A 14,323-nucleotide genomic window follows, 5' to 3' on the forward strand; every position below is an offset into this window, starting at 1 on the left:
AAACAAAGAACAATGCATTTATTACAGTATTAGTTGAAAATACAGTCATGCATTGTTAGCTTATGTTAACACACTGCGTTAATGTTAACAGGCATGAATTTGGATGGTAATAATGTATTAGTAAATGGTGAACTGATTAATGAATGCTGTACAAGTATTGTTCATAATTAGTTTTCTAATGAAACCTTATTGTAAAGTGTGACCTATTATGGATATTATTTCCAGCACTGATTAAGAAAATAAAAAGTTGATTGACTTTTTATCTTACAATTGACTTTTATCCTCAGAATTGTGAGATACTAACTTACATTTGGTAGCTGCGAAGACAGAATTGTGCAATAAATACTCTTCATTGAGGACAAATGGTGTGAATTGACAGACATAAACTCATTTTTCTGACTTTTCTACTCACAATTCTGATTTTTTTTCTCATTATTGTGGGATGTGATATTGCAGTTGTGAGTTATAAAATCTAATTCTGACATAAAAAAGACATGTTTTGCAAATTTATATCGCACAATTCCGACTTTATAATTTGTTAATGCAGGAAAGAAAGTCACAATTATAAGATAATAAGCCCACTATTGACTTTTTCCCCCGGAATTGAAAGATACACAATCGTTTTTCCTAGTTATGAAGACAGAATTGTGAGATATGTACCCTTAATTGAGCAAAGATAGTCCGAATTGGCAGACATAAACCTATAATTCTGACTTCTCATAATTGTCAAGTGAACTTGCGAGTTATAAAATCTAATTCTGACGTAAAAAAAGACGTTTTGAAAATGTAGCTTTATTTAGTTTATATTAAGGTATTAAACTTGCACACATCTATCTTTCTATCTATCGATCCTTCTATCCATCCATTCGTCTGTCTATCTGTTCATCCGTCTATCTATCCGTCCATCCATCCGTCTTATCTATCCCTTTATCTATGTCTGTCCATCCATCTGTGTGTCCAACCATCATTCTATCCATTCATTCATCCATCCATCTCTCTATCTGTCTATCTATTTGTCTGTTCATCTATCTGTCTCTCCGTCCTTCCATCCATCCATCCATCCATCCGTCCGTCCGTCTGTCGATCCATGTATCTGTTTGTCCATCCATCCATCTGTGTCTATCCATCTGTGTCTGTCTCTATCTATCTATCTGTCTGTCCGTCCGTCCGTCCGTCTATCTGTCCGTACATCCGTCTATCCATCTCTCTCGTCCATCCATCTGTCTTATCTATCGGTCTATCCGTCCGTCCGATATCTATCCTTCCTTCCATTTATCCATTCATCTTGTCTATCCATTCATCCATTCATCTTTTCCATCCGTCTATCTATCTATCTATCTATCTATCTATCTATCTATCTATCTATCTATCTATCTATCTATCTATCTATCTATCTATCTATCTATCTATCTATCTATCTATCTATCTATCTATCCATCCACCTTTCTGTCTGTTCATTCATCTATCAGTCCATCTATCCATCCATCCATCCATCCATCCATCCATCCATCCATCCATCCATCCATCTATCTATCTTTCTGTCTGTTCATTCATCTATCCGTCCATCCGTCCATCCATCCATCCATCCATCCATCCATCCATCCATCCATCCATCCATCCATCCATCCATCCATCCATCCATCCATCCATCCATCCATCCATCCATCCATCCATCTATCTATCTATCTATCTATCTATCTATCTATCTATCTATCTATCCATCCATTCATCCATCCATCCTTCCTTCCTTCCTTCCATCCATCCATCCATCCATCTGTCCATCCATTCATCTGTAAATTCATCCATCCATCTTTAAATGTCACTTGACTAAGCTACTATTAATTTTAAAGCCATTAGTCTCTCATTATATGTAACATAACACAATATCCTATAATATGACAGCTAAAAAGTTATTCACATGGTAATAAAAACTGTGTTCTTATCCTTCTAGGTAGACAAGGTCTTGTCTGTGGCAGAGGATTTGAAAAACATCGGCAATAACTTCTTCAAGGCTCAAAACTGGCAGTCGGCCATCAAGAAATACTCCAAAGCTCTCAGGTGAACACTTGACGAGTTTGCATTATAGCCATTATTACGTTACACTTCCACCATGAAATTAAAGAGACAGCCTTTCACACTTCAATTCAATGTGTCAGACGGTTCTAAATAGAGCTTTCTTTCATCAAAACGACTCGTGTCATGATGACTTTCCTGCGAGCACCTGTTTGATATGCAGGATCTCTCTCTGTTTAATCAACAGTGAACGCTGTTATAAACATCTGCCACTGTGACATCTCTCTGCGCTTCATTTGCCTGCTTTTCTTTCACTTTAAGTGAAATTTTTGGTTCAAAATATAAACATAAAATTGTCAAAATAAAGAGCAATGAAATGTGACTCTGGCTCAACAGATGATGCCATTAAACAAACTCAATTATGCCATCAGATGTTGTTTTACACTGTCCTAACTACACATAACGTGGCGCCTCAATGAGAAAAATTCTGCAAACAAGTGCAACTCATAATTTGAAACGCAGTCATCGAGTGCAGGAAAGAGTTGGATAGTTATTAAAGCACAACATTATCAAAGCTCTTTTTGTGTTCTTCAGGTATCTAGAAATGTGTGGCAACATCGTAGACGACGACAGCTCACAGAAGAAGCTGGAGCCCACAGCGCTGAGCTGCATTCTCAACACGGCTGCCTGCAAACTCAAACTCAAACTCTGGCAAGAAGCCATCGAGAGCTGTGATGAGGTAACGGGAGCATCGAGCTGCTGAACAGTGGCCAGTTGCATTGGGGTCAGAGGATAGGAGCAGCAAAGGGCCTTGATGTTTTATATCAACATATCTCAGCTTGTTCAGTCCTCTTGAAATAACCAGGCTGTTTTTAGATCAGCAGAAATACTGACTCTGTATTTAGGCAACAGTTGAATTGGATTTCTTAAAGGGGATTGCAAAAGAATCATTTCTGCTGGTTTGTGGGGCAATTGTGATGTTTCTATTAGGGTTGTAACAATATACCGGTATGACGGTCTACCACGATTTGAACGTGCACGATTATCATACCATGAACAATTGCATATCAACGGTTTTAACCCTTAAAGACCGAGACAGCCGCCCGCGGCTAAAAATAAGTATTGCTCTTAAATGTTTAATAACTTTTGATCCGCTGATCCGATTCATACAATTCAAAGATTGGCATAAAGAAGAGAATCTCAGCAGTGCTATGTCACATAATATTTGCGGACTTCAGAGGCTCCGGAATCAGTGCGGTTACGTCATCAAAATTTGACAACGCTGATTTGACAAAGAAACGCTCGTCACTGTGTCTCCGGACAAACCAGACATGATACATTGATGCATTGTCCCTCCTCCATGCCCAGATTGGTTCAAACTCGCTATATCACAACCAATAAGCATAGGTTTCACTTTTGTTTGTGGAACAACAAAGAGCGTTTTGAACAACACGGAATGACAGATAGGTTAACATTTATGTGCGGCTAAATAAAACGCAAAAAGAAAAGTTTTGCATGAAATAATTTTCATACTAAGTACTTTTGCATGCACAGCAGCACAGAAACATGACAAAACAGTGACACAGCAAAGACGAACTGCTGCTCTTGCTGTTTTCAAAAGACGCAAATGAAGGTGCAGCTGTTTGTCTGCATTGCAGACAACCATATCCAAATCCATATCCACAGACAACCATATCCATGCTGGCACATAAAACCTAAGGATGTTCCATATTGAATCTAGTTTCGTTATGTAACTATTTTTAGTATAGTAAATATTTATATCTATTTTTTTACCGAGGATTTGCACCATGTTTATTTGGACTTTATTTGGACTTTGACACATTATTTATTATTTTCTTATTTTTTTTATTTGTTCATTGTAAGTGGTGTTGTTTATAGTAACTGAAAATATATTATTTGGAAAAAGTCAAATTTGCTTCACTGTTCTATTATTTTGTAACATTTGTAACATACCGTATACCGCGAAACCGTCAAACCGTGGTATTGTTTTAGACGATTATCATACCGTAAAATATTCATACCGTTACAACCCTAGTTTCTATATACAGTTGAGGTCAAAATTATTCACCCTCCTATGCAGTATGTATTGTTTTTATATCGCATTACGGAATTTTTTACAGTCTTTCCGATAATATTTTTTCATCTTGAGAAAGTCTTGTTTTATTTTTGGACAAAAGCAGTTTTAATTTTAAAACCATTTCAAGGTCAAAATTATTAGCCAACTCAAGCAACAAATAATAACTTGACTTCTCGTTGATCATTTGGAAAAGTGGCAGAAAGTTTGTCAGATGAATCATCTGTTGAACTGCATCCCAGTCATCACAAATACTGCAGAAGACCTACTGAAGCCAGCACGGACCCAAGATTCTCAGAGAAATCAGTCCAGTTTGGTGAAGGAAAAATCATGGTTTGGGGTTACATTCTGTAGAATGAGATCTGCAGAGTGGATAGCAACATCAACAGTCTGAGGTATTAAGACACAGGTGTCAAACTCAGTTCCAAAAGGGCCGCAGCTCTGCACAGTTTAGTTCCAACCCTAATTAAACACACCTGATCAAACTAATTGAGTCCTTCCGGCTTGTTTGAAACCTTCAGGTAAGTGTGTTGGAGCAGGGTTGGAACCAAACTGTGCAGGGCTTCGGCCCTCCAGGAATTGAGTTTGACACCCCTGTATTAAGACATTTGTGCTGCCCGTTCCATCAGAAAAACACAGGAGAGGGCAAATTCTCCAGCAGGATATCGCTCCTCCTCATACTTCAGCCTCCACATCAAAGCTCCTGAAAGCAAAGAAGGTCAAGATGATCCAGGATTGGCCAGCTTAGTCACCAGAGATGAACATTATTGAGCATGTCTGGGGTAAGATGAAGGAGAAGGCATTGAAGATGAATTCAAAGACTCTTGATAAACTCTGGGAGTCCTGCAAGAACACTTTCTTTGCCATTCCAGATGACTATTAATGAGTGATTTGAGTCATGTCAGAGATGTATGGATGCAGTCCTCCAAGCTCATGATGGAGTCAGACACAATATTCATTCTTTCTCCTCTGCTGCAGGACTTTACATTCTACACTGGACATTATTTCTGTTAAGTGACAAGACTTTTGTCTAAGCAAAGTCAGATCTTACTGTCCTAATGAAATAATTCAAAGTCAAGGCATGATCGAATTTTATTTTGGTAAAATAAGTGTAATCTAGAGGCCTTTGCCTTTCATATAAACCACTTCTGATACCAAATGATCAACTAGAAGTCAAGTTATTATGTGTTGTTCCTAAAACTTGGAAAGGCGACAAGACTTTTGTCAGGTAGTGTAAAATGTGTAACTACCCCAGTTAACCTAGGTAAGGCCTAAAAAAGCTTTAATTTTAAAAAATCTTCTCTCCATTAAACACACATTGGGGAAAACATGTTAAAGAATTAAAATTTAACAGGAGGGCTAATAATTCTGACTTCAAATGTATTGTGTGAACACATTGTTTGTCACTAAAAAAGCTTAATACTGAATTTTGTTATAAATAATAAAACATGACTGAAAATAATCTAATGAAAATAAGACAATGCTTTTGTATTGTGGTTTAGCAAAAGCATTAACATGGGCAAACTAATGAAACTGGCATTGACAAAACTGAAGGGTACCAGCATTTGTCCATGTCTGTAAATCCATATATATAAATGTATATTTGTTTTTTCCTCAGGTGCTGGAGCTGAACCAGACAAACACTAAAGCGCTGTTCAGGAGAGCTCAGGCCTGGCAGGGCCTAAAAGAGTTCAACAAAGCCATGGTACCAACACTACACTGACAGAAATACATAATTATAGAGGTGTGCTAAATGCTTAATGTTAGTGATTATATCTGCATTTTAGTTTAAACATTATGCAAAGTAATATGGTCAATTTTTATAAGAAAAAAAAAACCCCTAATTTTAAGAAAAAGAAAATCAAAAAGCATAGAGTGTGTGATGAAGATGTAGGTAGAATGAGCCGATAATTCAGATGAAAACATTTTAAACCATTTTGGGGTTTTATGTTTTTTAAAAATAAGATGGTTGAGGAATATGGAGTGCAAAAGTTCATACGGAGTAATAATATGCATATAATATTTAGTTCTTTCTGTTTCACCAACAAAAATAATTGTGCATTTCAGAGCAATATTATTGAATGAATCTGTTGTTTGAGCAAATCAATTCAAGTCAATGATTCATTCATAAAGCGAATCACTTGTTTAGTTTCTAAACTAATCAGCTATTCTGATTGACTCATTTAAGGGGTTTCCTTTCTGAATGAATCTGTTTTTGAACAAATCAATTATATCAATGATTCAATAACCAATTCATAAAGAGAATCACTTGTTTGGTTTCTTAATGAATCATTTCTTCGGATTCAGTTATTTGAGGTGTTTCCCTTCTGAATGAATCTGTTTTTGAACAAATCATTTATGTCAGTGATTCAATAATCCATTTATTAAAGGAATCACTTGTTTAGTTTCTAAATGAATCAGATATTCTGAACGACTCATTTGAGGTGTTTTCCTTCTGATGGAATCTGTTTTTGAAGTGATTCAGTGATCCATTCATAAGGGAAATCAAGGGAAATTGTTCAGTTTCTAAATGAATCAGCTCCTCTGATCACCTCATTTGAGGTTTCATCCTTTCTGAATGAATCAGTTTTTGAAGAAATCAATTACATCAGTGATAATTACATCAATAATTCATTCATAAAAGGAATCACTTGTTTGGTTTCTTAATTAATCAACTCTTCTAATTCTGTAATTTGAATTGTTTCCTTTCTGAATGAATCTGTTTTTGAACAAATCAATTATGTCAGCGATTCAATAATCCATTTATTAAGGGAATCACTTTTTTGGTTTCTAAATGAATCAGCTATTCTGAATGACTCATTTGAGTGCTTCTTTCTGAATAAATTGGTTTTTGAACAAATCACTTAAATCAGTGATTCAATGATCCATTTATAAAATGAATCACTTGTTTAGTTTCTTAAATAATCAGCCATTCTGATTGACTCATTTGAGCGGTTTAATTTCTGAATGATCTTTTTTTTAACAAATCAATTACATCAGTGATAATTACATCAATAATTCATTCATAAAAGGAATCACTTGTTTTGTTTCTTAATTAATCAACTCTTCTAATTCAGTAATTTGAATTGTTTCCTTTCTGAATGAATCTGTTTTTAAACAAATCAATTATGTCAGTGATTCAATAATCCATTCATTAAGGGAGTCATTTGTTTAATTTCTAAATGAATCAGATATTCTGATAGACTCATTTGAGGTGTTTTCCTTCTGAATGAATCTGTTTTTTTAATTGATTCATTGAATCATTCATAAGGGAAATCAGTTGTTCAGTTTCTAAATGAATCAACTATTCTGATTGACTCATTTGAGTGTTTGTTTCTGAATGAATCTGCTTTTGAACAAATCAATTACATCAGTGATTCAATGATCCATTTATAAAAGGAATCACTTGTTTAGATTCTTAAAGAATCAGCCATTCTGATTGACTCATTTGAGCTGTTTAATTTTGGAATTAATTATTTTTTTTAACAAAACAATTACGTCAGCGATAATTACATCAATAATCCATTCATAAAGGGAATCACTTGTTTGGTTTCTTAATGAATCAACTCCACTGATTTAGTAATTTGAGGTGTTTCAAAAGAGTTGGAGAACCACTGCCCTAAATGCATCAAAGAAATGAAAACTCAGACTCACCCTCATTCTGTTCCAAACCCGTGTGCGTTTCATTCATGGAGCACAAAGGAAGAGGTTATGAAGGATACGCTGCCAATTTTCCATCCACCTGGAGACTGAATTGCAGCTTTAAGGCTTTAAAAGAGCACGCATTATACATCTATTTTAAATTTAATTCAGGAGCAGATGTAATTAAATCACAATTAGTGAACTGAAAAACTCTTAACAAAGACATGTTCAAAGTTCAGAACATTTAATACATCCATCATTAAGACCAATTAGTCTAGCACTGACATTTCTTGAACTGCTCAATTTTTACAGCACTCACCTTTCCTCCTTTCAAACTGCAGGTTGACTTGAAGAAAGCACATGAGATTGCACCAGAAGACAAAGGTTAACCTGCTCTCGATAAGTCCTCAATTTGCTTTTTAAATAATAGTAGCATGTTGCTTTTTTTAAAAATGTAAATAATTATAATGAAATTGTTTCTGTTCTAGCAATTGGAAACGAAATGAATAAAGTCAAGCAGCAAGTGAAGGAAGAAAAGGAGAAAGAAAAGAAGATTTACGCCAAAATGTTTGCATGAAGGAAACCACAGCGATCTCACAAACACACAACCTACCTGAATATGCTCACTTACATTGCACTTAGTCTAGAGAGGAGACAGATCGGGGCTGTAATTTGGAGAGATTTGTATCATCAGTACTGTGTGTTATAAAAGCTTTTGTCTGTGAGTAAAGGAACAAAGTTTGAGTGTGTTTTTAGCCAGGCGATCGATCGACAGATATTGCTATTGATTCCTGCGCAAGAAATGGTCTGACTCAAGATTTCTTCGTTGTTGTTGTTTTTGGGTTCATTTGTCTCAACTGCTGTTTATTCACTGTATTGACTGGTGATGAAATGTTTGGAGGTTGTTTTTTTTGTGTGAGATGGAAATTTGCCATGTTAACTGTGTGAAATAAAACACGTTTTCAGTGTACGGTTTTGTGTGTTTGCATTCTGAAAGAACTAGAAGTGAACCAGTTCACTAAAAAGATCTTGACTTAGTCTTATTTATTTTTCTGCATTGGAATCATTTCTCAAAGTTGGTAAACGGGATTGTATTTGACCCTAATTATTGTGTTAAGCTGCTGTGGGATGTTCAGATCTTGGGGAGCGGAGCTTGGGTTAACTTTTGTTGTATGTAAATATTATTTTCCTTCAAAAAATAAAGCTGTTAAACCACACACACACACACACACACCCACACACCCACCCACCCCCACACCCACCCCCACACCCCCACACCCACCCCCACACCCACCCCCACACCCACCCCCACACCCCACACCCACCCCCACACCCACACACCCCCACACCCACCCCCACACCCACACACACACACACACACACACACACACACACACACACACACACATTTACAGTACAGACCGAAAGTTTGGACACACCTTCCCATTCAAAGAGTTTTCTTTATTTTCATGACTAGTAAAATTGTAGATTCACACTGAAGGCATCAAAACAATGAATGAACACATGTCAAATTAAATACATAACAAATGGAAAAAAGCAGCTTAGTAAAGAAAAACGAGGGGCCATTATTACTTCAAAGAAATGAAGGTCAGTCAGTCTGAAAAATTGGGAAAACTTTGAGTGTCCCCAAGTGCAGTCACAAAAACCCCAGGAAAGGAGGACCAAGAGTCATCTCTGCTGCAAAGGTTAAGTTCATCCGAGTGACCCTCAGAAATCGCCGGTTACCAGCAGCTCAGATTAGAGACCAGGTCAATGCCACAGAGCACAAAAGCATGTAGGAGGAAGTGTGATGGTGCTTTGTTGGTGACACTGTCGGGGATTTACTGAACCAGCATCTTGCAGCAGCATGCTATTCCATCCGGTTTGCATTCTGTATCATTTATTTTTCCAATAGGACAATGACCTCAAACACACTTCCAGGGTGTGTAAGGGTTATTGAGTCAAGTTCTCCACAGTCATTGGACCTCCAATCAAGATGGTTTTGGGTGAGCTGGATCGCAGAGGGAAGGCAAAAGGGCCTACAAATGCTAAGCATCTCCTTCAAGACTGTTGGACGACCATTTCAGGTGACGACCTCTTAAAGTTCATCAAGAGAATGCCAAGAGTGCAAAAAAAAAAAAAAAAAGGCAACTTTGAAGAAGCTAGAATATGACATTTTTAGTTGTTTCACACTTTTTTGTGTGATGTATTTAATTCCACATGGGTTCCTTCATAGTTTTGATGCCTCCAGTTTGAATTACAATTTTCATAGTCATAAAAATAAACAAAACTTTTTGAATGAGGTGTCTAAACTTTTGATCTGTACTATATATATAAATAAATAAATAAATAAATAAATAAATAAATAAATAAATAAATAAATAAATAAATATATATATATATATATATATATATATATATATATATATATATATATATATATATATATATATATATATATATATATATATATATATATATATATATAGAATCTATATAAACATTATATATACACATATAAGTATCAGGCCAAGGGCTTAATTTGTGGAGGAAAGCGCCAGATCCGGAATCTCTAAAATCTGATCCGGCACCTCATTTTACTGATCACCGTCCGCTGTTCACTTTCGCGACTACCCAACCCTCTTCTTCACTTTTGTCTGTGATAACTAGTTCAAATTTTGTCTGTTTGACGCGTCATCTGAGCATCTACCACAACCAGGTCCAACAAGAAAAAGTTAAGGAAAAATTGCTAATTCCCTTCAAAAGCCAAGTGAACAAAAGCACATTTTCTGACCCACTAAAGGCTTCTTTCTCATCATGTGGTTAATAACAAAATATAAATTACGTTTGGTTGTAGGATGCATACCCGTCAACACTGGGCTGTGAAAATAAGGGATATACCCACCATAATAATGGATAAATCTCCAAATTACTAAATATGTTCTTCTGGGGCTGTTTCATTGTAAATAAACAGTTAAACCGTCAGTAATATGTTTTATTATTATTATTATTTACAAATGAAAAAAATAAATAGTATACATTAGTAGCAAATAAATTAGCAAACAGTTCAGATAATGTAAATTAATAGGTAATAAAAGAAATAAAATCAAGCTATCAAATCTCATTAGCCTTTCTTCACTGTATAACTTTCTCCTTCTGATTAAAGAGCAACCAATGAATCTCTTATGTATTTGGAATTTTAGCTTGTTTACATTTAATAACAGAGGTGTCATTTTAAAAATGCACAATGACAGCATTCGATTGCTTTTCCAACTTTTTATACTCATTTAGGACAAAATATAATTATGTTTGAAAAAACAAAAAAATTATGTTATTATTATTATGTGTATATGTCTGTTCAATTACGCACCCAAAACCCAGACTTTTGCTCTATTTCAAATCGCGTAAACAGAATCCGTTTGGGAAACAGCGTGTATTTATCACTATGGAGCACATCAGCTGACAGTCACGCACTGCTAAATGACTGTTTTGAGGATTGCATAGGAGGGGCGACGGCACCTGTAATGAAAAGGAAGGGAATCCCGCCATTTTTATATTTATTTAAAAATGTTTTCATGCCTAAATAAAGTGGAAGCACAGAACAGACTCACATTTAAAGGGCTAAGAAACCCCCCTGTTTAAGCCAGGTTTTTTCACACCTCTACTTTGGAAAAAGTCAGGAAAGTGGGCGTGTCCAGCTCTGGTCCGTAAAAGGTCCGTAAAAATTTGCATAAAAATGGGAGTGTCGGTTTGGGAACGCGCTGATTTTCACAGAGGCAAAACAAACACAGACGCAGAGGAGAAAGACAGAGACTGTGTTTACATGGACATCAGTAATCGAATTATTTGCCAAATTATTAAATGGTGGACTTTAACTGCAGTTTGGCTCTTTCGTTCAGGGATTTCATTCATGCCCCTTGTGACAAACGAGATATTTGATTTGCATGAAAAATACACGCTTCCAGCAACTCCTAAATGTTCGATAAGGTACAGCGAATGAGAGAAAAAATAAAACCTCTGCATTTCCCCTTAACTTAGATGCCCTCGGTAGGTGGTGTCAGAAAGCGGAGTGTGTTATTCCGGTCACAAAATGTGGCGAAAATCCTCAACGACGGTAAGTTTGGTTGTTTGGACAATAAGTTTGCACTTGGGAGAGCAGCATTTACAGTCCAGAATATTGTAGTGATGTTAACAAATCGTACACTTAATTAACTCAGAAATCATTTGAATAAAGTCCGTCTTTAAACACTGAAAGAATACTGCTGACGATATTAACTAACTTTGCCTCTGAATTAACAAACAAAGACCACTGATCGCTCACTTACCAAATATGTAGAGACCGGACAAACAACACCAACTGGATCTGCGTCTTTATTAAAAGGAGACGAGCAGCAAATCCAGATTTCACCATTTTCAGATGTGACAAGCTCTCGGGTAAACAATGTTCCTTAGACACGCATTTCTGTCGAGTGTCGTGTGTACTGGTACTGTAATCCACACGTGAGTCCAGCTGCACTCTCATAGAGAGAAAATGAAAACAAAACCTTCACTGCAGCAAATTATAAAAGCAACACTGACAACCCGTATCTCCAAACAGTTCATGTTCTCCCACTTGGCAACACAACGTGTCGTCTCGCTGCCGTCTGAACACTGTAACCGGTAAAAACTGGTCTTGGAAGCTATCATGCAAATGAATATGCATAATGAAGTTGCACCGCATACACAATAGAGCGTTCTGATTGGTTTGAACAAAGTCTTACTCATGAATGAATGCAACACACTCAGAGACGTAATAAGGAACTCCCAGGTACAGACGTCCAGTCTACATGCTGGAATACACGTTACGATCTCATGGCCGTGACACAGCTTCAAAAATTTGTTTCAAACCGGAAGTACAAATTTGCTCAAAATAACGCAAAAACAACAAATATATGTGACCTAATAGTGTTTTTAGCAGTGTGGGACACATATACGACTGTCAACAGTTCAAAAAATGCGTTTTGGTGTTTTGTGACCCTTTAAAAGCAAAGGGCGGCCCCTAGTGGTTCGGTGGTATGGGTTGCGTATAGGGAGGATCGGCTCTTTAAAGGGTCACGAAACACCAAAACACATTTTTTGAGCTGTTGACAGTCTTATATGTGTCCCACACTGCTAAAAACACTATTAGGACACATATATTTCACTAAAAAGTGTAAATTGGTTGTTTTTGCGTTATTTTTAAGCAAATTCGTACTTCCGGTTAGAAACGAATTTTTGAAGCTGCGTCACGGTCATGACATAATAGCGTGTATTCCAGCGTGCAGACTGGGCGTCTGTGCCAGTGTGTTGCATTCATGCATGAGTAAGGCTTGGTTCAAACCAATCAGCGCGCTCTATTGTGCAACTTCATTAATATTCATTAGTGTCACCGTGCTTAGACTACAGACACACCACGTTGTGTTGGAAAAACAAGCATGAAGTGTTGCTTTTATAGTTTGCTGCAGTTAAGTTTCGTTTTAATTTTCTCTCTGTGAGAGCTCAGACTCACGTGTGGATTACAGTGTACGCGACGCGCGACAACAATAACTTACGTGTTTAAGGAGGATTATTGTTTACCTGAGAGCTGTTCTCATCTGCAAACGCTGAGATCCGGATTCGCTTGTAGTCTCCTCTTCATAAAGACGCGGCTCTAGTTGCTGGTGATTGTCCTGTCTACAGATTTGGTAAGTGAGCGACCAGCGCTCTTTGTTTATTCAGTTTGTTCGTATCGAACTAAGTTAACTATTGCACCGAGTGTAAACATGTTAGCACCACAACCAAACTTTAACCTCGTGTAGGGTTTTTACCGCATTTTGTGACCGGAATAACACACGCGGCTTTCTGACGCTATCTGCCGTGTGCATCTAAGTTTCCGGGAAATGCAGTTTTTTTTTTTCTCTCATTCGCCGTGCGGTATCAAACATTGCATGAAAAATACATGCTTAGAGCAGATCCTCGAATCAAATATCTTGTTTGCCGCGAGGGACATGAATGAATTCCCTGAATGAAAGAGCCAAACTGCAGTTAAAGTCCACCATTTAATAATTTGGCAAATAATTCGACTACAGATGTCCATGTAGGTTAAACACCATCACTTTCTCCTGTGTGTGTATTTTGACTCTGAAACTCGCCCGTGCCCAAATAGACACTCCCACACCCTCCCACTTTAGTTCCTCCGACACTCCCCCCTAAACAGAGCTGGACACGCCCACTTTTCTGACTTTTTCCAAAGTAGAGGTGTGAAAACACCCTGCTGAAACGAGGGGGTTTCATGGCCCTTTAATGCCACCCTTTAGAGAAAGACTGAAAATACGGGAGAAATACGAAAAAATACCCTTACGGGATGATAGCGGGATAGAACTGTAAAATACGGGAGAATCCCAAGAAAAAAATGGGAAGGTTGACAGGTATGGTGAGATGTAGTTTGTGGACCAAGACAAAGTTGTCAGTGATTCTTCCTCTTGTTAAGTCATACAGTGTGAAACCCCTGTCGTCGATCCATCTTGCAGTGTAAACACATGCTAGCCCAGATAGTCATGCAGTGTGAAAACATCT

General features: G+C 37.1%; 1 protein-coding gene and 1 long non-coding RNA gene across 2 annotated transcripts in view; one reads left to right on the forward strand and one right to left on the reverse strand.

Moving 5' to 3' along the window:
* LOC141377604 (uncharacterized) overlaps positions 1-7,876 on the reverse strand; it is a 17,042-nt gene extending 9,166 nt beyond the window's left edge. Inside the window, exon 1 of the long non-coding RNA XR_012389994.1 lies at positions 7,763-7,876. This is a non-coding gene — a long non-coding RNA (uncharacterized lncRNA). The remainder of the gene's footprint in view (positions 1-7,762) is intronic.
* ppid (peptidylprolyl isomerase D) overlaps positions 1-8,912 on the forward strand; it is a gene marked incomplete at its 3' end in the record, with an annotated part of 19,978 nt that extends 11,066 nt beyond the window's left edge. The window contains 5 exon segments of the mRNA NM_001002065.1: positions 1,952-2,058; positions 2,608-2,752; positions 5,727-5,813; positions 8,092-8,134; positions 8,239-8,912. Of these exon segments, the coding sequence (NP_001002065.1) occupies positions 1,952-2,058; positions 2,608-2,752; positions 5,727-5,813; positions 8,092-8,134; positions 8,239-8,327 (471 nt within the window).
* Positions 8,913-14,323: the final 5,411 nt, after the last annotated feature.

This window comes from Danio rerio, chromosome 14 (genome assembly GCF_049306965.1).
Source record: "Danio rerio strain Tuebingen ecotype United States chromosome 14, GRCz12tu, whole genome shotgun sequence".
NCBI classification, from domain to species: Eukaryota; Metazoa; Chordata; class Actinopteri; order Cypriniformes; family Danionidae; genus Danio; species Danio rerio.